At 42.4% G+C, this 24200-nt stretch overlaps 1 protein-coding gene across 2 annotated transcripts in view; it reads right to left on the bottom strand.

Moving 5' to 3' along the window:
• LOC121607429 (transcription factor SOX-6-like) overlaps window positions 1-24200 on the bottom strand; it is a 105096-nt gene that overhangs the window by 46857 nt on the left and 34039 nt on the right. For both annotated transcript variants that reach the window (XM_041938212.1, XM_041938213.1), the window contains exons 3-5: window positions 21159-21378; window positions 18649-18859; window positions 1803-1892 (exon numbers count right to left, since the gene is read on the bottom strand). In XM_041938212.1, coding sequence (XP_041794146.1) covers window positions 1803-1892; window positions 18649-18859; window positions 21159-21377 — 520 coding nt within the window. In that variant the 5' untranslated portion in view covers window position 21378. The remainder of the gene's footprint in view (window positions 1-1802; window positions 1893-18648; window positions 18860-21158; window positions 21379-24200) is intronic.

Genomic DNA, 24200 nt, shown 5'->3' with positions numbered 1-24200 from the left:
TCAACAGAGTGAAGTTAAGATTATTCTATTTGTTTCTCATTTTCAGTTGACAGAATAATCCAACGAGAAATCCTTTTCATCTTAAAGTCTTCCTGTAAAGTATAGCACACAAAGAAAAGTGGATATTACATGACTTACTTATAAAAGGAAATATGTCACATGAATAATAGTACAAAAAGAGATCAATAGCATGCTAGTCTTACAGGACTTTAATTTGTGTATTTATCTGAGGACTAATCCAGACTGTCTCTTAATGAGTGATACTTTGCAAAAGGTGTTTAAGGGTATGCAGCTTCTGTGTTTGAGTAGCGTGTGTGTGTGTGTGCACGCATGCAGAGAGAGTCAGATCTCTGTCCTTCAGGGAAAGTCAATGTCGGCGCTGTTCTGCTGTAGAAGGCTCTCTGTCGTCCCTTTTTTCCACTTTCCACAGAGGAAATGCTTGCCATTTCAACGGGAGACGATCACAAACGGTTTCTCTCACTGAGAGGAGCTCGACTGCGAGCCGTTAGCGGCTAACGTTACGCTGCACAAACAGAATTAGCAGTAGCTCAGGAGGCTGACAGCATTTCGCTGTGTGAATTAATCAGTTTTCTTATTTTTCTGTTATTCTGCAGCTGTCAGCGGATCCATGTCATCGAGGGGAGTGTTGTAACACAGCTGGAGCAACTGTCTTTCTCTGCTCAGGACGAGCCTAAGATATAGAAGCTCATTGTTCTTTAATTCCACTAATTTTCACCAAAATATACAAAGAGTTATAAAGACACACATCAGTTTAAATTGATTTTCAACAACGATCATCATACTTCACTACAAACAGTGTCCTCTGCCAACAAGGACAGCTCAGAATATGTAAATGTTACAGAAAGTGAGGACAAACGTGGACGAGAAACGTAAGTGAGCTGCTAAATATGCACCTGATTTCCTCAAAGTAAACTAAAAACAATCAACAGTGAACTACAGCTACTGCAATGCAATTGGTATTTGTCAAAAGTTATATTTCCAGTGTCATTTTTGTGTTTTTCTTTTAATCAAAAGAAAATTTTCCAATGATGTGGCCTATCGGCAATATACGATGTTGACAGTGGGGATGATGAGGACATTCTGGAGACATTTCATAGTCTATGTTCACTATCTATCATGAAAATATGCTGATTACCGACACACAAACTTAACCTGAACTACGCCCAAACAAGCAAAACAAACTTACAATTAGACATGAAGAGAGTAAATCATCATTAATCACTATCATAAAAAAATGGCAGCTTCCGTTGCTTTCAAAGGTTTGCCTTTCGTCCCACCTGCTGCTGCAGCCGCTGCAGCCCCCCCTCCTCCCGCACCACCACCACCCACAATGCTGCTATTTTCACTTTTGAATACCAGCGCAGGTTGAGAATACATTTGCCTCGGCGCAGTTTATAGCTTCATAACGCTATTTGCTGACAACATGCTGAACGTGTACACATGGAGGAGACCATTTCAACATATTTAACCATTTCTTATCCTTGAAGTTAGTTTTGCAATGATGCTTTTTTTTTGCACATATATTAATTGCTTGTTTCTTAACACTGTTCATGTTTGGGTCAACCAGAGGGAATAATGAGAGGTTCCTTAGACGCTAAGTATGTAAGTCTCAGACAAGGTTTTCTCTCTTTCTTTCTTTCTTACTCACTCTCTTCCCTCAGTGAAGCAGAAACCTTGACAGCTCACTGTTTGTGGGTGTGAATGTAGATTTAGTTGTAGTTGTGCATGTGAATGCTGGCCTCCAGGTGGATGTTTTCCCTCTCACCCAGGACTGCTCTTACCTTTGACTTCCCCCAGCAATTCGTTGGCGTTCAGGCGGTCAACACGCTCCTTCCATTCCTTGGAGAGGAGCCTCTCCATGCAAGTTGGTTCTAAAAGACAGACAGTTTTGATGTCATTTACAAGCTTGTTACTCAGGTTTACAAAGAATTTAATAAGGACTGAGGTCTAAGAAGTGCAAAATCAGCCAAAAAAGGCTCCAAATGATCACATTGTTAGATTCTTGAGACAGATTTATTGACTGTTTTAAAGTAATATATATAAGTAATTTATAGATTTCTGGGTTGTATTTTCAAACACGATGCACGCACCACCTGTTGAGATAAAGATGTTTGGTAGTCTTAGAATATTCATTATTGTCCATAAACATCAACGGTGAAATACGTACCAGTAGCAAGAGAGAATAAAAATGGGCAAAGGAATAAGAAGAGACAGAGGGGAAGGGACAAAAGAGAAAAAAAACACATTCCTATGAATTGATAAATTTCTAAAAATGAGAACAAGGAACCATATCCTCCCTCTTTTCGTGAAAAAAAAAAAAGCTGCATCCAGCTGACCGAATGAGAATGTCATCATTGTTCTGAGACGGGGTCTTATTTGTGGCTGTCCTCTTTCTCACAATGTGTCTCATAGCCTCAGGATAATAGACATCAGTGACACGTGGTCTCATAAGATTCATAAGGTCTCATTTGTTCAATTGGAGTCCTGCTGTGAACTTTACTGAGACAATGGGAACTTTTCAATTCTTCACCAGGCGGAGAGCAGACAGATAGAGACGAACAGAGAGGCAGATATCTGCACGTGTGTTTGTGTGTGACTCGTCCAGGAAAGACAGACAGAAGTGTACAAAGCTAAGAGTGCATGCTGTCAGCTCTCAGTGGTGGATTGTAACTAAGTACATTTACTCAAGTACAATATTATTGCACTGGTACTGGATTTTATCCATTTTATGCTGCATTCACTCCCTCATATTCAGACAGAAATACTGAAGTTTTTGCTTTTTACACATAAAACATGTGAGTTTATAAAAAATGATGCATTGTTATAGAATAATAACCCATCTGTTTATGATCATTTATATGTCAGGATCAACTTTTTCTTCACTATTGAATGCAAGAATTTTACCTTAATCAGGTATTTTCGCAATGTTACACACCCACTTCCTTAAGATTTATTTGTATCAAAAACCCATTTTTGATCATGTTTGTGGTCTTTTGCATTGCTTTAAAAAGTGCAACGTTTTCATTGTTCCCGGCCGTGTCCGCCTTTCCCCATCAGGGGTTCAAGTTGTGTTTCCAGGCACGAGCCCAATTCACAGGAAAAGAAATCTGCACATACTGGAAGAGAACCAGTGCATGCATGCATTTCACATGATGCAGACAATTACAACATTGTTCAGAGTCTTCTTTAGTCTTTTTTATTAAAACAACGTGACACAATGAATCCTCTTGGCCCGTGGTGTGTTTAGGTGTGTCTTTCAAATGAAATGGAACCAATATCACAGCATTAAATCACAGCTACCGCCAGTGACGACAGGGGACATCAAATCAACCAGCGCTGAAATCCTAAAGATTCAACCTTTAAATTTAAAATCCAAACACTTCCTCCACCGCCTCCAGGTAAACACTGCCTGCGTGAGAGTGTCTGCATGTGAAGCTGCCGCCGCGTACACTGTACATGTTCGCACACTCCTGCCGCCCGAGCTTGTGTGTGCGCTCTGGATGTCGTGCCAGTGGACGCGCCACAGATGGAGTCATGGTCATGCAGGGCCTCATGCCGAAGCCTCAGTCACCAAGGACGTCAAAAAAAACACACACACACGCACACAAGAAGGAGACATTCTTGGGTGCTGTGTGGAAAACATGCCCCTGAGGGCTTGCCTGATTTAGAATGGTTAAGTCAGACAATAGCTCATTTGTGGTGCCTTTATCCCGACAAAAGGCGCTATAGGCAGTCATAAGGGCACATGGCCTATTGTGAATGGCTTAATGTTTAGTTTGTGCGTATGGGCCCATTGTGTGGTCAAGACACGCAGTCCGCCGGCCGAACACAACTTCCTCATTGAGTCCATTAAAGCCTCGCATGTTTACAGTCGGATTATGATTGTTGTAAATAAGCTAATGCAGCCGTCCAGATCACGTGGGATCAACGTAAACAAAGGGGGGACAATGGCAGCGAGGGAGGGAGGGCTGGTAGACGGCTACATGACAAAGAAACAGCTTAAGAACTGCAGGAATATATGATGGTGGTTTCCCATATTTGGAAAAAAAAACAGCGGGTATTTCCAGACAGATGGTCCACATAGCCGTAAAATAAGGTAATTAATATAATTTCCCCGCCCTCAGGACAATGGAATCCACCCAATTTTTCACAGATTTATTGGACAAGTGGCTCCATTGGATATGTATTTGTGTAAAATTTGGTTCAATGGGTGATATTTACAGCCAGCAAAGGGGGAAAGCTGGAGGAAGGGGTCAGGATGAGAGGCTTTTTTTTCTCATCACAAGACCTAAAGACACCGACGTGCAGTCGTCCAGCGGGCCTCGCCTGAAACAAAATTAGGAAGCGCAATTTATGGGAGCACTTAGGGAGGAAAATACAACCTGTAACTCAAAGACACATCTGCATAAGTCAAAGTGTGTGTACTCTGATGCACAATTTATACCTCCCGAACCGATAAACAGATCAGACGCGGAGACGGCGGGGGATGGGAGGGGTGAGGTGTAAGCAGGGATGAGAGGGGATGAGAGGGAGATGTTTTACCCTAGATGGCTCTCTATCTGTCCCCGAGACCGAGTCGGGGGATCAAGTGCTGTTTAGATTGGAGGGTGGATAAAAATTCCTCGCCGTCCGAACGCCGACTCCTTCATCAAGCGGAGGAGCAACGCGGAAGATGGGTGGTTGAAAGGAGCGGAGGATGGATGGGGTGAGGAGAGAAGGAAGGGGGGAAAGCGGAAAGGTGAGTTGAGGAGCAGGATGACGAAGATGCTTGTTTCATCTTCTGTGAGCTTGAATGGAAGGATGAGGGAGATTATAAAAGCGAGGAAGCAGGGAGAAAAGGCAGTGAAAGAGAAAATGAAGGGGAGATAGAAGTGCTAGAAAAAGTATGGAGAAAATGAGAAAGCCCTTGTAAAACCCCTTTGATGCATAAATACTGATATGAGGATATGTACTGATGATAAAAGTGTTTTATTTCTATTATTTTAAACTGCTGACACCAAAAGTAGCTTATCAATCACCCGCTTTACTCACCTTGACAGACAAACAAACAGTAGTATTTCTAATTGGCTGTAAACCAACAGCGGCAGGGAGAGGAGACGGAGAAAGGAGGAGTGGGCAATAAAGCGAAGAGAAGGAGGCGCAGGATGAAGGTGAAGCCGATAAGAAGTGGATAAAGAGCGAGAGTCGTAGTAAATCAGCGCCGAGGCAGCCAGTGAGCTGGCGAGTGTTTAGGGTAAACACACTTTTATCACCTGTCCCCACGCCAACCTGCCAACAGACAGTGTTTTGGGTGTTTTACATGAGCCACAGGCAACTTACACTGTGTGTGTGTGTGTGTGTGTGTGTGTGTGTGTGTGTGTGGCAGACAAGCATCAACACTCCCAAACAGCCACTGCCAAAATCAACACAGTGTGCCACAGGCTTCCACTCAGTCTCTCCCTTTTCCCTCCGTCTGTCTTTCACTCGCTCTGTTTCCACGAGTTTCTCATGGAATGAGCTTTTCAATAAAATGTCCCGAACCGAGCACAATGGCCGTGTATCCCATTTCAAAGTTTTCTCAGCGCAGAAGCACCGGAGTCGACTGGATAATCTCATTTCTGACAAATCGTAATTTTTTCTGGCAGTTTGTTGAGGCTGCCGGGTCTGAGCGCTACAATAACCACGAGCATCGGCGCGTTGCTATGGAAAAGAAGCCCGTCGGTAGCAAATTCGTTTAGCACTTGTCAGTATATTTCCAAATTCAACCACAGAATCCAGAATCTGAAAAATGAAGCGTAATATTTGCCTTCCACAAGCTGCTAGCGATGCACCAAACACAAAATTCACCTCTAAAACTCACTAGCTGACACATTATATTTTGGTTATTTAATCCAAACACAAACCTGGAAACACATGAACTACTAGTTGTTCTTTCACAGGATGCTATTTCTTGGCCGAGTAAGCAGATTCCCCAAAAACACTGAACTACTCCTTTAACCTCTAAACCAGGTTTGTAGCTTTAATTTCTCATCAAAGAGTCAAATGCATTTCTATGCAGTGTTTGAAGAGTTCCAACTATCATTCATCAAGATTAAGAGGACTTTTATATCCTGAAATAACTCCTCCAACTCTATTGTGGCGAGTTCATACAATTGCTTTGAGTGGAAAAGCTACTTTTTTGAAGCAGTGAAGCTTCAGTCTCATTGAGCAGCACCTGAAAAAACGGCTAAAAACACCACAATAGCGTCACCACGGCTCCTGTGAAATATCATACATGTTGTTCCTTTCACGTGAAGATAAGACAAGTCTCCTTTGTGGTCGTGTGGTCGTCGGCTCGGTGTGTTTTTCTGTGTTTGGCTTCATGTGAAAGTGTGAAATTTGACTATAATTCAAACACACATAAGAACAATTCTTGGGAGAAACTTTCCATCGGTTTTCTGACAGTGGGTCTACATACAGGAAGCTAGTTTATTTGCTTTACAGAAGCATACTTAATTCACATTTTATATTTGATGGCATTTCAAAAGTTCCCCTATAATTCACTTGACATTTGGATGGAAACATAGCGTCTCTTTCGCTCGCTTTCTTTCTCACACACACAGACACACAATCTGCTGTGCCAAAGCTCGGGAACTCCTGAGTCTGCAGGCAAACGCCAAGGTAAAGAGAGAAAAACATTAATCTGAAAAATTAGTTAATGTTAAAAATAACAAAGGCCAATGTTCTAGTGGCTGCCTGATGTTTGTGTAACACATCCACGGCTGAAAAAACCATTTCGTGTCTCAACTTCGCTCCTGAACGTGTGCAAATGGAAGCTGACAGCTACACTTTGCACTTCCAAATTTATGTCAGTGGTGTGACTTCAACTGCAGACCCCACAGCATCAGAGAGAGAGGGGGAAAGAAAGGAAGAAAGAAAGACAGGAAGAACAGGATACAGAGCAAACTGCACAGACGAAAACATAAATAATACAGAAACCGACAGAAGCAAAGACAACAAGAGCGGTGGAAAAGCGGCGATATTAGAGAAAAAAAGGCAGCGAAGAAGTGCGACGCAGCTCGACAGAAAAATCCAGAGAGGGAGAAAGATACAGAAGGGAAGAGCGAGAGCGAGCGAGTGAAAGGGAGAAATAGAGCAAGAGAGGCACAGAGAGAGCAGCTGTCCTAACAGCTGGCCAGCAGGATTGATGTCTCAGTGAAATAAAACTCAACATATGTCCAAACATGAGGAGACAGGCCAGCCAGGAGGAGGAAAAAGATCCACACAGACAAACACACACTGACATGTGAACACGGCTGCACTCCGGAGCACTTCAACATACGACACACACACGCACACACACTGATTAAAGAATGCCAGTACACTGCTGAGATGTTTAATTGCACAGAGAGTTTACAACACACACACACACACACACACACACACAGGCGTGCACGCTTTGAATGGCCTATCCCTGCCTGCTCAGTGTTGTAAAACCATTAAACTGCAGAGTGGTTAGCCCGGCTGCGTGTTAGCACGGTGTCCATTTCACACACACTATTTTCATCTGTCAGATGACACCCAGACTCTCTTGTCGCAGAACATGGCCTGAGAAAGCAGCCGGCCCTTCCCGGCTAAAAGAAGGGGGGGGGGTTCTGGGGGGGATAGTAGCCCTGTGTAACCCTCTTTTTCATACATCAGCCCCTTCACACACTCACACACTCACACACACACACGTTCTTTTGCTTTTGCTGCCTGGTGATATGCTTCGACAGAGCGGGCCACCTGTAGGAGACACATGTCGGCCAAGTGTGTGCTGCAGCCACGTTAAACTGAGCCTCTAATGAAGTGATGAGTGAACAAGTAGAATACACTTTAATTCTATAATTAAAAAAATATCAAACTTTTATCAATAAAGCTTTTCTTCAAATTAAGCTTGTTTTATAAGAAGTGATAGAAATGGCTAAACTGAAGGGCTGCTACTAATATATTTTTTTATTGTTTTTGATGAATCAATTATTTCCTTTGTTACTAGATTAATTGGTTGATCTATTAGAATTTAGAAAATAGTAAAAATTTTATCACAAGGCATAAATGACATATTTAAATAGCTTTTGCTTCCTGTCCCAACTAAAATTACGTCACAGAAAAAGCCTGCAGGTCAACTAAAATCATTTCCAGGTATAAATTCAGTTGGTGTGAAATCTGCAAAATGTCACTTCTTTATTGTCTGGTCACAGATGAATCTGAAGTTTAGAGTAAACTGGTGGTTTAATCCAGGTTAATTCCTTGTGTGTTCTACAGTATAAATGTTGTTGTTTTTTTTCCACATATACAACCCAGAAAATTCCCCAAATCTTTGGAAGCTGTGTAAAATATAAATTAAACAGAATTCAGTCATTTACATATGAACTGTGGTCACTGACAACAGTTCTACACAGTGATACTGATCTAATGTATTGATCTCCTTTATCCAATCAAAGTGGTGAACCTCGCTCCATCTTTGCCTGTGAACCACCGAGGCTTTCCAGGATGATCCTTTCATACCCAAGCATGATGCTATCACCTGTTACCAATCCACCTGTTTACCTGTGGAATGATCCAAACAGGTGTTTTTGGAACATTCCTCATCTTTCCCAGTCTTTTGTTGCTCCTGTCCCAACTGGTCTAAAACATGTCGCTGCATTAAATTCAGAATAAGCAGATATTTACAAAAATCAATGAAGCTGATGAGGTCAAACATTACATATATTGTCTTTGTTTCAGCTGAGTATTTGTTAAAAACAATTAGCAAATGATCACAGTCGGTTTTATTTATTTTTCACACAGCGTCTTAACTTGCTGGATGAAGGATTATATATCCACCTATAGTTTTATCACAACAGAAAACATAATGTGGCCTGTAGATGACAGCAGAAGTGATGTAGTAGTCATCATTTTTTGAACTGATGACGAGAACATATTAGAGTGAGTTGATAAAATAAAGAACAGCGACTGACACTGAGAAAATTATTTCAGCAAAACAAAATGAATTAAAAAATAACTAGAGGCAGCCTGACAATCACTTCATCGGTTATGGGCATAAATTTACACCACACAACCTGAACTCCAGCTCTGACCTTTGACCTTTCACACAAAAAAATTCCTGTATTTTCCTTGATGTGCTGCTGAAAGAATTAAGCCAGGCCCCAACTTTGCCTGGGTGGGGCCTTGATTCCCACTGGGGCCACCCGTGCTAAAAATACTCACACAGTACTCCCTCCCCGCAGTGTAAAGTACTTTATGTGATATAAGGTGGCCGTGCCGCCGAAGGCGCCGGGTTGAAACCCTGCAGCCCTGAATTAGACAAAGGATAGTGTTTCTACCAAAGGTGTGAGCTTAATACTAGAAAAGCCTGCCTGCTGATCCCTGCTGTGCAGCCAGAGAGGTCAGGTCCACCCTGCATCGCCAGCTCTGACACCAACAACCACTGCAGTCCGACAGTCTAACAGTCCCAACGTTAGGAAACCACTCAGGAAAAGCACTGTGGATGCAGGCTGCAGGAGTTAGAGGCTGAAAATCTCAGAGCACCATCGTCAGGCCTCTCATATTAGTGGCTGATTTCGTTTTATGAAGGAATAAAAGTCCAAAATTATCCTGATATTTTCCTACTTCACCACCTCATCTCCTTGTTTAAGGTGGAGAACAATCAAGCAACCACTGCAAGACTTTGGATTGAATTAATCAATTTAAAATGTAAAGTCAAAATGTATTTACTGGTTAATGACAGAGCTTTCAGATTTTATTTCCTTTTGTCTCCCTTCACAGTTTTCTGGTGTGTTTTTTAGAGAAACTGTTCTGTGAAATATTTGTATTTTTCAGATTAGAGGGACCCAAACTGTGTAGCAATGCAAACTCAAAGTGCTTGGCTGCACTTGAATGGGTCTTCAGCTATCAAGACTTTGGTTTAGTTTCAGATTCGTCCACTCTACCGTTTTATAGAAATTCTAAAATCTCTGTTTTCAGATAAAACAAAACAACTGGATCCTGAATAAACTCTCATCCAGGGGGAAAAATTGCTTCTTTGTCCAACGCACGCTTCCAAAACACCAGTTCAAGACCAGAGCTTCTGGTTCCACTTTAGGCATGATATATGAAACCCTACCCTACTTAGTGCGCACACACACACACACACACACTGATACAGACACACACATACATACATACATACATACAGCGCAATGTGTGGTTCAGACACAATAGAAGCGTTGTTTTGAGCCCTCAGGGGAGCTGATGTGGGTGGACCCTTTGGTTTAGGTCACAGAGGAGAGATTGGGGGGGTGGGGAGGGGTGTCAGGGAGCCAAATATCAGCAAGGGGAGACGGTGGAGAGTCTGGGCCGAGTCGACAAACGTTCCACAGCTGACCGAAGAGGAGAAAAGGAAATCCAACATGGCCGCCTCAACCCCCAGCTGCCCCCCGATGCTGCATCATCTGTGAGAGGATTTATCGCCAAATGCAATAAGGAACAATCACCAGCTTTTAGGATCAGCATGTCCACAAAATAGTTTTGCAAAATCTGCGTTGTTTCAGCAGTCGCTTTGCATTAAAAGGCAGAAACACAACAGAAATTTATTTGCATTTCAGCCGCCCTGGTTGCAGGATTTTTGTGGAAATGTGATCAATGCACTTTAATTAAGGCTTGTCATTTTTGTTTTGGTTTTTATTTTTACATGGTTTTATTGAAATTTTACTACATTTTTACTAGGGCAAGACAATTTGAACCTTATTTTTTCTGTTTCCACCTGTCCAAATGTTGGTGTGTTTCCTGCATCCAGAAGTCCATGATTACAGTGAAGAGGGGTTTACACATCAAGAAAAAAAGCAAAAATCTTCAGATTAATTTATGCAAGAAACACAATTTGTGCTGCCAATGGTATTTCTATAACTGTAACTGAATTTATTTAATTAATATTAATTAATTTAATTAATATTATTTTCATCATCCAAGATAAATCCAGATATCAAAACAAAAAATAATGAGCCCTAAGACAACTGTCAACAAGTGAAATTATCAAACCAGTTCCGGACAAACGAAAAGTTCATTAGAGATGCAGTTCGTTATAGATGCAGCGTTCTGTATATCAAAGCATGAGATGGTTCAACAGATTGCATTTCAGCAGATAAAAGTTCACATCTTAGTGGAGTCGTGTCAAACACACTCCACTGGTTTCAAACATGATGTATCAGGTAGTATCTTTTTTTTGTTATAGTCATATCATGTTGGCCTTTCTCAGATGCTAAATGATCAGGTGAACAATTTGGCTTTTCACTGAAATCCTAGTAAAAAAAAAAAAAAAAGCAGGGCTTGATAAAATCACAATTTAATCTGATTTTTTTGGACGGCATTCAAAACTGTTCCGGCAAACCACATTGCATGCGCTCGCACCATATGCTGGCTGGCCTGCCGCCAGACTGAGCAAGAGAGGGCTACCAGGCATATCCCACAGACTGTATCTGTAGTCAAGACCCACTGGCTGTGGCTGATCATTAGTAAAGAGATCCCTATCAATTACAGAGGAAGAGATTGAATCCAACCACAGAAAGTCCAGGGGGAGTGGGCCTGTTGGCAGAGCTGAGGAGAGCACTGACCCCCAAACACGGGGACGTGCAAAAGCAGCTTAAAAGTTCAAGATTTAAGAATGAAGTTTATGTTTGGAAGAAATACACACACATAATGTGGCAAGTTGGCACAGTGTTTATGCAGCAGCATCCCAAATGCTAATCTCCACAGACACACACATGCACACTCACAGACAGACAAAGCCGCTACCTGCACACAATCACAGCTCAAGCTGCCAATCCCATAGAGGACGGCAAACATAGTGCCAGAGCCAAGACCTTGTTAATTAGCCAATAAGCTTAACTCTCGGGGCCGACCCACCTCTCCTGTTAAGCTGTCATCACAACTGCTTCCACCTGAGTGTATGAATCCATAAGCCCTCACACGCACACAAATAGGTCAGGCACACGGGGCTCACAGGGGCATGCTTAAGTTCGAAGTTCGGTCATGCACTATAGCTTCATCTGCAGCTTAGCTGGAAAAGCCTCAGATGGTTTAACCTTCAAACAGTGTTGCTGACAGGCCTGAGCTAGTGGCTAAGAAAGATCCATTTGTTCCCCTGCAACAAAAGGAATCTCCTGGCTAAGCGTTAGCAGCACAGGTGTTGACGCTGAATACACAGAGCTCCACTGGCTGAGGACGCACGTGATCACACGTCGTTCCCAACTCACCAACTAAATAGACCGTAAACGCTGAAACGGGCTTTCAGCGGTGAGAGAGAACAAAGCGAAGCCTGGCAGAATGTCTCTATTGTCACAGAGGAGCAGGGTTAGAAGCAGGCTTGGCCTCGCTCTGACCTCCTCCTCCAGCTGGGGAAGTCATTATATGGGTGATTGGGTGCCCGGCTCTGGCCTGGCCTCAAATCAAGACACAGATTCCTCCAATTCGGACAACACAGGCTTAAACACACTGTAGACTAACGAGGCTCATGAAACCAGTGTCGTGCCAAAGGGTGTAACAGCACTGCCGTTCCGCTAGAGGGCGGTGTGTGACGTTTGCCTCGAGTGTATGAAGGTGCAGCACCAGCAGGGGGCGATAATGACAGGAGACATGTAGTATAAAGAGCAACAAAGTCTGCTTAAGAGGGAGGTCCGGGTGGGTGGATGGGTCAAACACAGTGGGGGTTGCTTGGTTTTAACACAAAACAAAAACTTTTGCTAAACCTAACCCAATAGTTTTGATGCCTAAATGTAGCCAAACTGAAAAAGTCACCTTAAAAGTTTCTCAGCAAGCTTTGTTTTAAAAGGCTAACCAGACGTTGTATATTTATTATTGCTTATTTGACCGCGGAAGGAAAAACGTGTTCTTTTCACATATGTTTGACGGCGGGTCTGTTACGCTGTGGCACGATAAAACAAATGCTGCACAAGACATTTATTTTTCAGTATTTCTCAGACAAAATGGCTTTGACTCTAGGTGTCGTTAAATTAAACCACAAGGTTTTTAAAGCCCCTAAAAACTGGATGACGTGAAATGACTGTAACAAAAAACTTTTCAAAATTTGAAAAAAAAACCAACAATCTTGAGTATTATTTTTAGGAGTTTAATGCTTCAGAAATTCAAATAATGGCCACATTTGGCAAAACAAGCCAACAGCCCCTCAACTGTCACCAGATTTGACAGTTAAAATAACCAAAAGTATTTTTTTGTGAAAAACTATTTGAGTTCATATCCCATTTCTCATCATAAGGAGCTGATTGAGAAAACATGTTTACAGGACCTTTACTCTCGCATTGCTTTTATAATTCAACATATTTCCAGCTGAAACGGGACACTGGGCAGACAAAAAGGGAAAATGGCTTAGTGTTTTGCATCTAATTATGAGTTCAAGTTTCCGCAAAAATGAATCAAGTCAAGACAGTCGTGATGACTTATGAAAAGAGAGCTGGGTCCGCTGGATCCCAGACGTGCACCATCGCATTGTGTTGCCACCAAGGCCGGATTGGAAGTCGTGATGTTGCCCATTTCTACATGATGGGGCCAAAATCTGCTGTTTTTCTTGTAAAAACTGTGTGTTTTTGGGATCTATAACGAATATCACAGTGAATTAAATCCTGCTTCAACGCAGTGGATCGTGCACAAATCTCCTCAGACTGATGGGCAACCGTCAAATAGCGTCCGACTGCCTGTCAACACAGCGAATGTTCAGTGATCATGAAAAAAACATGAGCAACGTCCCATCGAATCTGTGCGTCTGTTTGACTTGAAGCCTCGCTCTGCGCAGTCAGCCTGCTTTCACCTCAAAATCAGACAACAGCTGATGTGTTGTTCTTATATCATCTGTAGCTCTCAGAAGAGGCTTAACTCCGGTCCAGCTTAAACACTTAGCCGTCAAATTCATAAATTAGTCACACAGGTGTCCGTTTTATAACCGCCCTGCGGCCGTACAGCGCGGCGGTAATTGAGCCCAATCTCATTTGCAAATGAAACACGCGAATTGTACAGTAATTCATACGAGCCTGAGTGTAAGCAGGGATTAGAGTGATGTTAAGTGTTTGCCAGGCGCCAGAGCTGCTCTAGGCACATTAGATGGCTGACTAAGTTGGCATGAGGGCACTGTGCCCATGCCAGGCCCCGCTAACGGCGGGTCGGGGCCCGGGAGGCACAACAATACAGATAATGATAATTCAGTCATCAAAACTGAGGGAGCTTGATTACACACTTCACTTGGTTTAATGCGTATCGAGCAGAAAGGTTTGGTTTGGCATTCGGATAAACGTGTCCACTCCTCGCTTCTTTTTCCCTTTTTGAATTGAGGGCTCAAGGAGAGAAGGTGAATTCAGATTAATGATGGCTAACGAGAGCCCTATTGATGTTAAGAGACCGGCTATTGTTTATCTCTCTGTTTATGACAGGCTTTTATTTCCCATCTTCTCGAACTCTCACTTTTAGCACACAAAATGACAGAGGATGGAGGAGTGTTTCCATTCCTCGGCATGTCTGGTGTCTACATTTTCTCTGCTGATGTTCCCTCGTTCTGGCCTTGAACATTTTATTCAGCAACCTGCCTACCAGTTTAATAAGTGCTAAGTGCTTTAACAGTAAAGAGGACGCCTTTTGTCTGCAGTAAGCATATCTAAACCTTCGCACAATGCAGGCCCAACCAAACATAAATGCAAAATGTCGGACCTTCACCCTCTTGGCTTGTGCTCAGTGAAAGTCCAGGCAGAAAGGACGTGTTTGCAGCAACCAGCTGTGTGGCAATACACAGTCTTAAAGAGTTCCTGATAAAGGTTTTAAAAGCTGAGGCGGCAGTTGGGTGAAAGAAAAAAAAAATCTAGCACATTGAGAAGCGAGGCCATGTCTATTCATTAGAACTGTCACAGGCACTTAGGGCTCCTCTGAGTCGCGGGCAGCTAACAGCGTGCCGACAGGGGGTGAGCGCAGCGCGAAGGCTAACAACGACATCATCCACACTTTAGCTCAGGGCTACAGCGCACAGAGGGGTCAGCCACGTTAGGCTAAGTGAGTGCTCAGTGGCTAATAGGGTCCGCTCCATTTGATCATACAGCCAATCTAACCTGGGAGAGCTCAGCTGACTGAACCCTTTTCAGCAGGAGGCGGAGGACAAGGCAAGGGACGGCATTGTTCGGCCTTTAATGTGCTTGCCATTTCAGCGCAGATGATCAAATATGGTCGCAGCGCAAGAGGATTCTGAACAAAACCGTGTTTTAAGTGTCAGTCTAAGTGAGCACATATCACTGAAGAGACAGAAAAAATACAAGGAGCAAACGCAGAGCAAACCTGTGGAGGTTTCCGCCGAGCAGCGCTTGAAATACGAAATGATCCACAGCGGGAATCAGTACATAAACCTATTTACCAGGACGGCCTTGCACTCCTGTGTGCATTACATTCTTTTAACGAAACAAAAAATCTTTCGCCTTTACCAGTAACACACGACAAAGCTTTAAATCGGAACGGGAGCAAGGTTGCCTGCTGAAGAGGGATTCCAGAAATGTGCCAAAAGTGATTTCAAAGGTTCCTGAAGTTGAAGGACAGACACAGAAAGGGGAAGAGAAATAGCAATCCCATCATCACACCGCGAGAGTCGTCATGAAATGAAGAAGAAGCATTATCCCGACAGATTAACAGAAAGACAAAAAGAAAAAGGGTGTGTGGGGATTTATCGCTCAGCGGTTTTGAATGTAACTGTTTGCCACTGAAGGAGACCGCACTTAATGAAGCATTCAGCCGCAGCCATCTATTGATCCCCTCCTCTCATTTTCACTAAACTCATTAGGAGAAAAAAGCAGAAGGTACTTGTCAATCTCCATATGTAGGGTTAGGCTCTAAATGAACTGCATTACCACGGCGGTGCATGAAAGACGGTTTTACAATGCTTCCTCAAGGACCTCAGCAATTCACATGGATGTTTACAAGGCCCGCCGCTATTATTCATGCTAACGCCGTATGATTCAGTGTTCCTGGTTATATCTCACATGTTTATCTCTTATGTTCTTCTCTCAGCTAAAGAGTGATCAATGCCGCCAGTCCTGCCGGGGTGGCAGCTCTGCTAATTAGCAAAGGAAGAGCCGAACTCGATAGCAAGCTGTGGCTTTTTTCTTCTTTTTTTCCCTCCCAAAGAAGAGGAAAAATGTGCAGGAAGTCTGAGTCATTTTTGAGCATCACAGAAATATTTCAGGCTGTTTTTACAGGAAAGCTGTGGAGCTGCTGCTGCATCTCTGTGTAACATCCACTGCTGATCGGACTGACTTTATGCACAACCAGAGCTTGTCTTTGCAGACACCAAACAGGCCACACTACAATGAAAAGCATAGATTTTTTTTTCAATTTTTTTGTATATATATGCTATTGTTTACGCTAATGTTTTTGCTTGTTTTTTAGGAGTTTGAACCTCGAAGCTGTAACCAAAATCATGAATAAAAGAACCTCAAAGTCAACATGATGCCCGTGTTTATATGTATTCTTTGTTGCCACACAGTCAGAGCTGAGTAAACAGTCGTTTGTGTGCTTTTCATGATCAGATCACTTCCAGTTCTATGAATTATTATGTTTCCCAAGACAATAAGAATACAATTTAATATGTACACAAATCTAAGACAAGGAAATATTCTGTTGACCACCTTTGTTTAGCACGACATGTAGTTAACTTGTTTATCCAATTAAAAAGGATGAAATATTCTCAATAAGCCACCTAAAAAACAGAAAATTCTGAGAAAACTACATGAAGTTTTGTTCATGTTCCTGTGATGGACGATGCTGCACAAAGAACAAACTGCAGCAAACAGGAATATTTGTTTTGATGCCTTGAAAAGCGCAGAAAACGGCCACAGGATTGAAAAGAAGCAAGAGAATTCTACGCATGCGATGGGGAAAAAAAAGGCAAAAAGAAGACACGCACTTAAAGCTGTCCCCCAGCATTTCCTTCCACTCACGTCCCCTTTGATTTGACAGGAGGATGTCACAACACACACACTCGAACTCACAGGTTTTTCCTTTCAAACCAGTTTCCGTACTGTACATAAGAGGCAAAGCTACCTATCTTTCAACTAAAGATACTGTGTACTATATCACGCCTCTGGCTGTTCCATTCTGGCCCACTTTACTGTATCAATAACAAAGTAAAACCTTTAAATGAGAGAGATCAAGCACTCCTCTGATATCATCATGATTACTATGTGCACATAACAGTAAAGAGGGGTGTTAGATGGTTTTAGATCTGGCTTGCTGTCGGCTGGGAGGGGGCAGGCCGAGGCATGCTGGGAGACTCCGGCGCTTTCCTGTGTGAGCGCCGCAGATCAGAGGCGCAGACGAGAAAGGGAAACCAGTGTTTTCACTGATTGATATTGTGATCTAACAAGCGAGGGATCTGTCAGTTGTAATTTTAGATGTTCAAAGATCCACTGGAGAGGATGTGTTCGGAAAGGGAAAACAAAATACAGGTAAGGCCGTTCGCGCTTTACAGCATCTGAGAGTGAAGAATAAATGAGAGACAGCAGCATCCTGTCTATTAAATATGAGGAATAAACTCCCTCTATCCACAGCAAAACTGTCAGCAGCATGTTACATGGTTAAACGTTATTTAGGGTCATTTTAAAGCTGAAATCTGGGTCTTATTTTGCTATAATGTCTGTATTTCTTGTGTGCATAGTCAGCTGTTACTTGAGATCAGCGCATTTACTTGCTGTTTCTGGGCTGCTATTCAGTCTGATTGTGCTGACAATACAAATAAAAGTTTGTTCACACCAGAGCTGTCACATTCAAAGTTACACAAACCATAAATTAGTCAGCAAATTACATCATCCTATGCTACTTCAGTGTGCAAATTATTAGAATTTATCGCTGCAACCGAACATGTTAGTGAGGTTGAGGCTATATTGACTCAGCTAGATTTCTGCTCACACGCAACAACATGAGATAACAATACAAGCACTGTTCTGGTTGCTCTGCCGTCTTTATTGTAGCTCTATCAGTGCAGTAATGGATTTGCTGTAACGCTTGAGATGTTTTCAAGCTGATGCACCAGTCATGGAGGACAAAGAGCTCTCCAAGCAACTGACACTGAAGAATCAACAACTCTGAAGCTTATGTGACTGCTTCATCTCTTATTCTACCATTGCACAGTGTGTTATTCTAAGATGTTGAATATGTAAAAAGGGGCATTTGAATTAACCATTTAGCTTCTTTTAGTGCCAAGAAATAAGACATTCAGCCTCAAATTATTGCTAACCTGTGAGAAGTCTGTATGTCCACATGACTTGAAGGATTCTACGAGTTTTTCATATCCGCATAAGCTAATAAAATATGTTCTCTGCAAGGCATTAAACATAAAGCCAAACCGAGGCTAGAATAAAACAAGTCTGTTTCGGTTAGATCCTCTTAAGTTTATATTTCGGAGATGATTTTCACATGACAGCAGCCAGAAGGTTCAGAGATGTTGCGAAGTGGGAGAGCGGCCACAGTCTGCAGCCTCTGAACCGCTGTGAAACTACATCAGTGTTATGTCACTCAGTGCTGAAAATGAGTGTGTGCGCCCCACTTTCCTTGGAGATTTACAGCCAAAACACACACACACACACACACATTAAGCTGAAGACTTTCGCCTACCATCTTGCTCTGTCTTGGTCAGTTCCACAAGTTTCTTCTGTTTCAGTGTGTCCACCACGTCTGCCAGGCTTCCTTTGCGGCGCTCCGGCGTCCCGAAGGCGAGGCCGATCATCGGTTCCCCGCGATCCCTGGAAAACTCCTCTGGCTTGGGTGGAGAGGTAGAGTTAGTCCGGTAGGAGTAGACTGAGCAGCCTTTACTGCTTTCATTGTCCTGTGAGGAGGCAGCACAGGAGAGACACGAGGGTAGAACTTTTGGAAAATATCCGCACTGATGCAGGTTTTATTACTAAATTCAGGACAAATGCATGCTGGGAAGAACAAATACTGTACAAGCCACAACTCTCTACTTATTTACTGCATGCATACAGTGTTATTTTGCATGTAGCTGATGCTTTCTTAGCATTGCTTAACCCTGATCTATCAGCCATACTTGTCAGTGCATGTTGCAGTTGGAGGTTTGTTAAAATAAAGAGTGGGGTCCTTTGTTGCAAGTCATTCCACATCTTTTCCATCATTTCCTGTTGTGGAGTCTCCAATAAAAAGGTATAAAGTGCCCACCAAAAAGGAAAAATGTAAAAAAGAGTGGACTGCAGATTAATTTAAATGAGTAATTTGGAGTAACTAAACTGAAGAGAATCACTGGCATATGCTGGAGTTCAGACACAACGAAATAGAAGAAGCGAAACATTCAGGAGTGATATTGTTTTTGCATTAATTCCCCTTACGGTGACACAAAGCTGGTGACATTAAACTTACTGATATTTCACGATAGATGTCTAATGGGCCTTTTAATTTTGAGCTGCACGACCGGTGTTTCTGTCCCGCTGCTGTTCGCTCTGCTGCGTTCAGCGAGAGGCACACAGATCTATTTTTACCAAGAAGATAAGCCCTTCAAGACGACCACATTGTCCCACACAACAGACACTTTAGCACAGGTGTTCTAACACCGGGGCTATTTCTGGACGCTTTCTCCTCCCCTTACAGAGTGGGGGGATCTCCAAGAACTTTAGGAGGCTTATGTTTCAAAGACAAGGGGCTTTGGCTAACAGCGGGATCTTAAGACGCCCTTGAAATGGCTCCAGGAGGCCCTGTTGTGCACTTTGTCTTTAAGCGGAAGATGCCTCTGTAATGAGGATTAGGAGATAGTGTGTCACTTGTGGGTCGTTACGGTGTGTTTTTCAGGTTCGTACATAATGCTGCTCAGGAGTTATACAAGCAGCAAGAAAGGTAAAGGCGAGACGGTCCTATCATACTATAAACCGAACATTCAGTGTCTGCAGCAGACGATGCATGTCCATGAATACGCCTGAAATGTTGTAAATTGTCCTTGTTCTTTGGACAATTTGTTCCCAAAAACTTCTCAAAAATGTGCTTTTAGAAATAGAGATGTACTGACCAATTGTTTTAGATTGTCTCTTACTGTTGGAGGCAAGATGAAGAGAAGCAGGATGGTGTTTCACCTTTTCTGTCCTCAGCTTGTCCATCTTCAGTGTTCTTATTTTATTCATTTAATGCTATTTTGTGTGGTGTTACCACGTCATCCTCTTGCTAACGTTCTGGAACCTCAGTACCCAAAAACTACTTTTTCTCTTTTTTTTTTCTAATTGAAAAAAATTATTGAATGAATGCTTCATGGACTCCTTTGGTCTCCTGTGGTTACCCATGAGGAGAGTAGGCACATTCAGTGAGAGCGCATACAGCATGTGACAATTTAGCAAAAGAAAAAAGAAAACAGGGTGAGATAAAAAAGAAGCTCCTTCAAGTAGTCAGGAACATTTTGGCTGCTTTGAAAAGCAGCACTGATGCTAAGTGAAGGCACATTTTCAAGTATTTTTATTAATATTTAATCGCCTTTGACGTTCTTCTTATGCACTTCGGATTATAATCTCAAAACGACATAAAACCATGTAAATATGTTTTATGTTATATGTAAAATCAGACCATCCAAAATTCTAATTCTTGTAAAAAATAAAATTTGTTGGGAAATGTGTATTCTGCCACAACATTGATATCTGAGGAAACTTTATTCTCAGAACTTTCCACTTCCCTCAGAGGCTGAAGTCAAACACGTCTCTTTCATTAGGGACCAACAGAACCTGAAGCCAAGTAACGAGCACCTCAGCACACACACACACACACACACACGAAAACAAGCTGTGGAGATGAGAAGAACCAAGGGCTATAACTCTCTAGAGGAGAACCCTCACTGGGCTGCCTACAGCACTGCCTGCAGCACACAGACCACTGAGGACCACCGGTGTGTCAGTGTGTGCGTATGTGTACACATGCTTTGTGCATGCAATTGTGCACAACCATCATTATGCATGAGATTTTGCGCAGCCTGTGTACTGTTGCATGTATTTCGCGGGTGTTTTATGTGTCATGTGTCCTGAGTGTGTACACTGTGCACACACACTAACCACATTTGTTTTATGGATTTGAGTTATAGCAACATATCTCAAGATAAGATATGGTCAATTTCTCAGCTCTGTGTGTAATTCACGTCTCACCATCGCAGCAGGCACCATGTTCTCCCACTCAGCATCCGTCAGCTTCTCTCTGATTGGCTGCAATTCGTCCGGGTGGGGTTGGTCATGCGAAGAGGGAGACGGCGTCTCTTTCGGGCCCTCTCGCTTGTCGGTGGCCCAGGCCGCATTTTCCTGACCTATCGCTTCCTCTTCCTCACACGGTGGGTGGAAAGGAGGCGTTGCTTGCATGGAAGACATCATTCTGAGAGGGAAAAGAGGAAAAGGTTTTAATTTTGTGGCCACAGCCTTTAGAAATATAATCTGTAATTTTAAGAGAACTAGAGAAAGAATAAGAGAACTTCAGCACACTCTTGTCAACCGTCATGGAAGAAAGCTCAAGTGACCCATGAAGGCCTAAAGGCAGATCTCATAACAATGAAGAGTCAGAGATATTTATCACCAGAGATCCTGGAACCAAAGCCTCCCTGGAAGCGTGGAGGCTGCTGTTTAACTCTGCAAACGCTGACACAGTGATAAATAAACGCTCTTTCATACATAAAGTTCAGTTCATTGTTCAGATGTAGTTTTTTACCTTGTTCTTTGGTGCATTTTTATTTCTTCTTGTTGTTATTATTATTATTACTACAATGTTTTCCAAGAATTCAATCAAGCATCATATCTATACTGTTTTTTTAAAATATGTGGCCCACATTTATGTGCACAGTTTAAACAGTTTTAATTAACTGTTCCCATAGCTGCAGCTGGGTTACTGTAAATGAGCAATCAGTGTCCGTCCACCACTGGCTGCACACTGAAGCCACAAAAAACACTGGAAATTTCAGAGCGGTGCATTTGAACAGCTAATTCAGAACCACAACTTTATTTAAAATGCAGACATGTGAGTGCCAGAGATGTGACTCCAGCTCACTCTCACACGAGCAATTTCAAGTACATGTATTTTTGACATTTATCGGACGCAGTCATTCTGAGGAAGTTATAATGGCTGTAACACATTCCTCACACACACACACACACACACATGCACTCACACACATATGCACATTAAGCACATACTGCCACGGGGATAATCTATTAATCTATTAAGCAGCATCAAGGCCTCTCATCACCTCTGAGCTGTTAAAAAAGCAGACGCTGTGCTGCTGAGTTTCAGTGGAAAAAATCTCTTTTTTTCTGATGTAAGCCTCAGGCTGGGTGAGTCATTAGGCTAATACATCATTTACTGTAATGACTTCCCTTTGTTGCACTATAGTTATGAGGCCTTTCTCAACCACAGTTATTCCCTTAACCCTCCTCTCTTGTAGCCTAATCTCAGCCCTAAATTTTTATTTTAAATCTTAACACAGGTCCACTTTAAATGATTTCCACATCCAGTCATTATGAGGCTAATTGGTCCTTGTTAGTAATAAAACACACATACGCATGCACACACAGTTTAACAGCTGCATAGAAGCAAACACTCCACAATCCACAAAATTGCTGTGTGATATCTGAGAATTTTAGCAAATTTCAGCAGAAAGGACGACGGATTTATTGCTCTGATGGCTGAAGTCCCCACAAACACACACGCATGCACACATTTTGCGTGAAGTTAGAGATTGCTGATTCAGTGTTGGCGCTCAGTAAATCACAGCCGCCTGTCCATTTCTGAAATATGCATATATCCTGGGTGCCTTTAAATGTAAATCTGACCCTCAGTCAAATGTCTGAAGGGAAAGAGCAAGGCTGCAGAGTGCAGTGTGAGGAGGCGGCAAAAGGTGAAAATACATCGTTTACAGAGCACTGATGATGAGTACGAGACTGAAGAAAAATTGAGAGAGAAAAGATGAATACATGGAGAAAATGTGTAAAAAAATGGTATGACTAGAGCAGAAAAAGTGTATGTAAGCAGGGATCTGAATGGTGTGAGGATTAACTGTTTAGAAAACTCATGTAGAGCAAATCTGAGTGAGTCGTAATGTCAGAGGGCTCATTACCACGCCGGTTTGAACGTTGTAAAGAGATTCTGATGTCGTCTTTTACTTCCTGCGTCAGAATGAAACTGTTAAGGTGAAATCATAGATGGGCTGCATAGAGTCAATGCATGAAAACTCTGATCTGAAGATGCTGGAGAATGTCCAGATGAGAGCAAAAACTATACTTGAAGCCGCTGTAATCAATGTTTTTATAGGAATAACGGATCAAATGACTGTGTATGTGAAAGGGTAAGCTTATTAAGACAAACCCATGAATAATGATGCTAATCCGCAGTTCCTCTCAGCTCTAGGGGACATTTTAGCATTTCATCAGTGTTAGATGCAGCGCCAAGCATGAGCATGAGGCGAGGAAACCCGAACATTTAGCAGCTAAAGAGGCAGATATTTCCATCAAGTGTTTCACAGTTGTAAAAATGCAAGTAGAAAACTAAACTAAAACTCTCTTTGCACGCCTTAATGAATGGGGATGAATACCTCAAAACAAAGGCAGGCTGCTCTCAGACATCATAAATATCTGGTTATATGTGACATTTCTGGTGTTTTTCAGCAGAAAAATCACAGATCAATAATGTTTGTGGTGTCTTGAAGCTGCAGCTCCATGTTAAAGTGAGCGGCTGAGATTGTAATGATTGCATGCGTTACTGTTCAGCATGCTTTGACTTGCATAGTTAAAATGTTGGACTGTTATTTGCATTTTTTACAAATAAAGGTTGTTTTTTTTTCTTTTTTTTTTAACCACCAAGGCTGCAACACCTGGTTGACATCTGCCACTCTTGGAAGTGATAACAAATGAGCACAGTCATTTCACCTAAAGCCCAGGTGAAGACTTTCCAATAAGTTCAGCATGTTCAACATGCTCTTTATTGGTAGTTAATTTATTTTTACAACTTACCACCGGTGCCACGCTCCACCCATAGCCTAATTTGACTGATAGGGAAAGCAACAGCTGTCAGACTGAGGTTTCAGTTTCTCCAGACCTTCATTATTTTACACAGCGGTATGAGGACATGAGATTATAAGACCCCAGACAACCAACAAACAGCAAATCGCTAATCCATGATCAACTCCTGCAATCCACCCTGGAGCAATG

The sequence above is a fragment of the Chelmon rostratus genome, chromosome 6 (assembly GCF_017976325.1).
Source record: "Chelmon rostratus isolate fCheRos1 chromosome 6, fCheRos1.pri, whole genome shotgun sequence".
NCBI lineage: Eukaryota > Metazoa > Chordata > Actinopteri > Chaetodontiformes > Chaetodontidae > Chelmon > Chelmon rostratus.
This window is presented reverse-complemented; position numbering and strand designations above follow the sequence as displayed.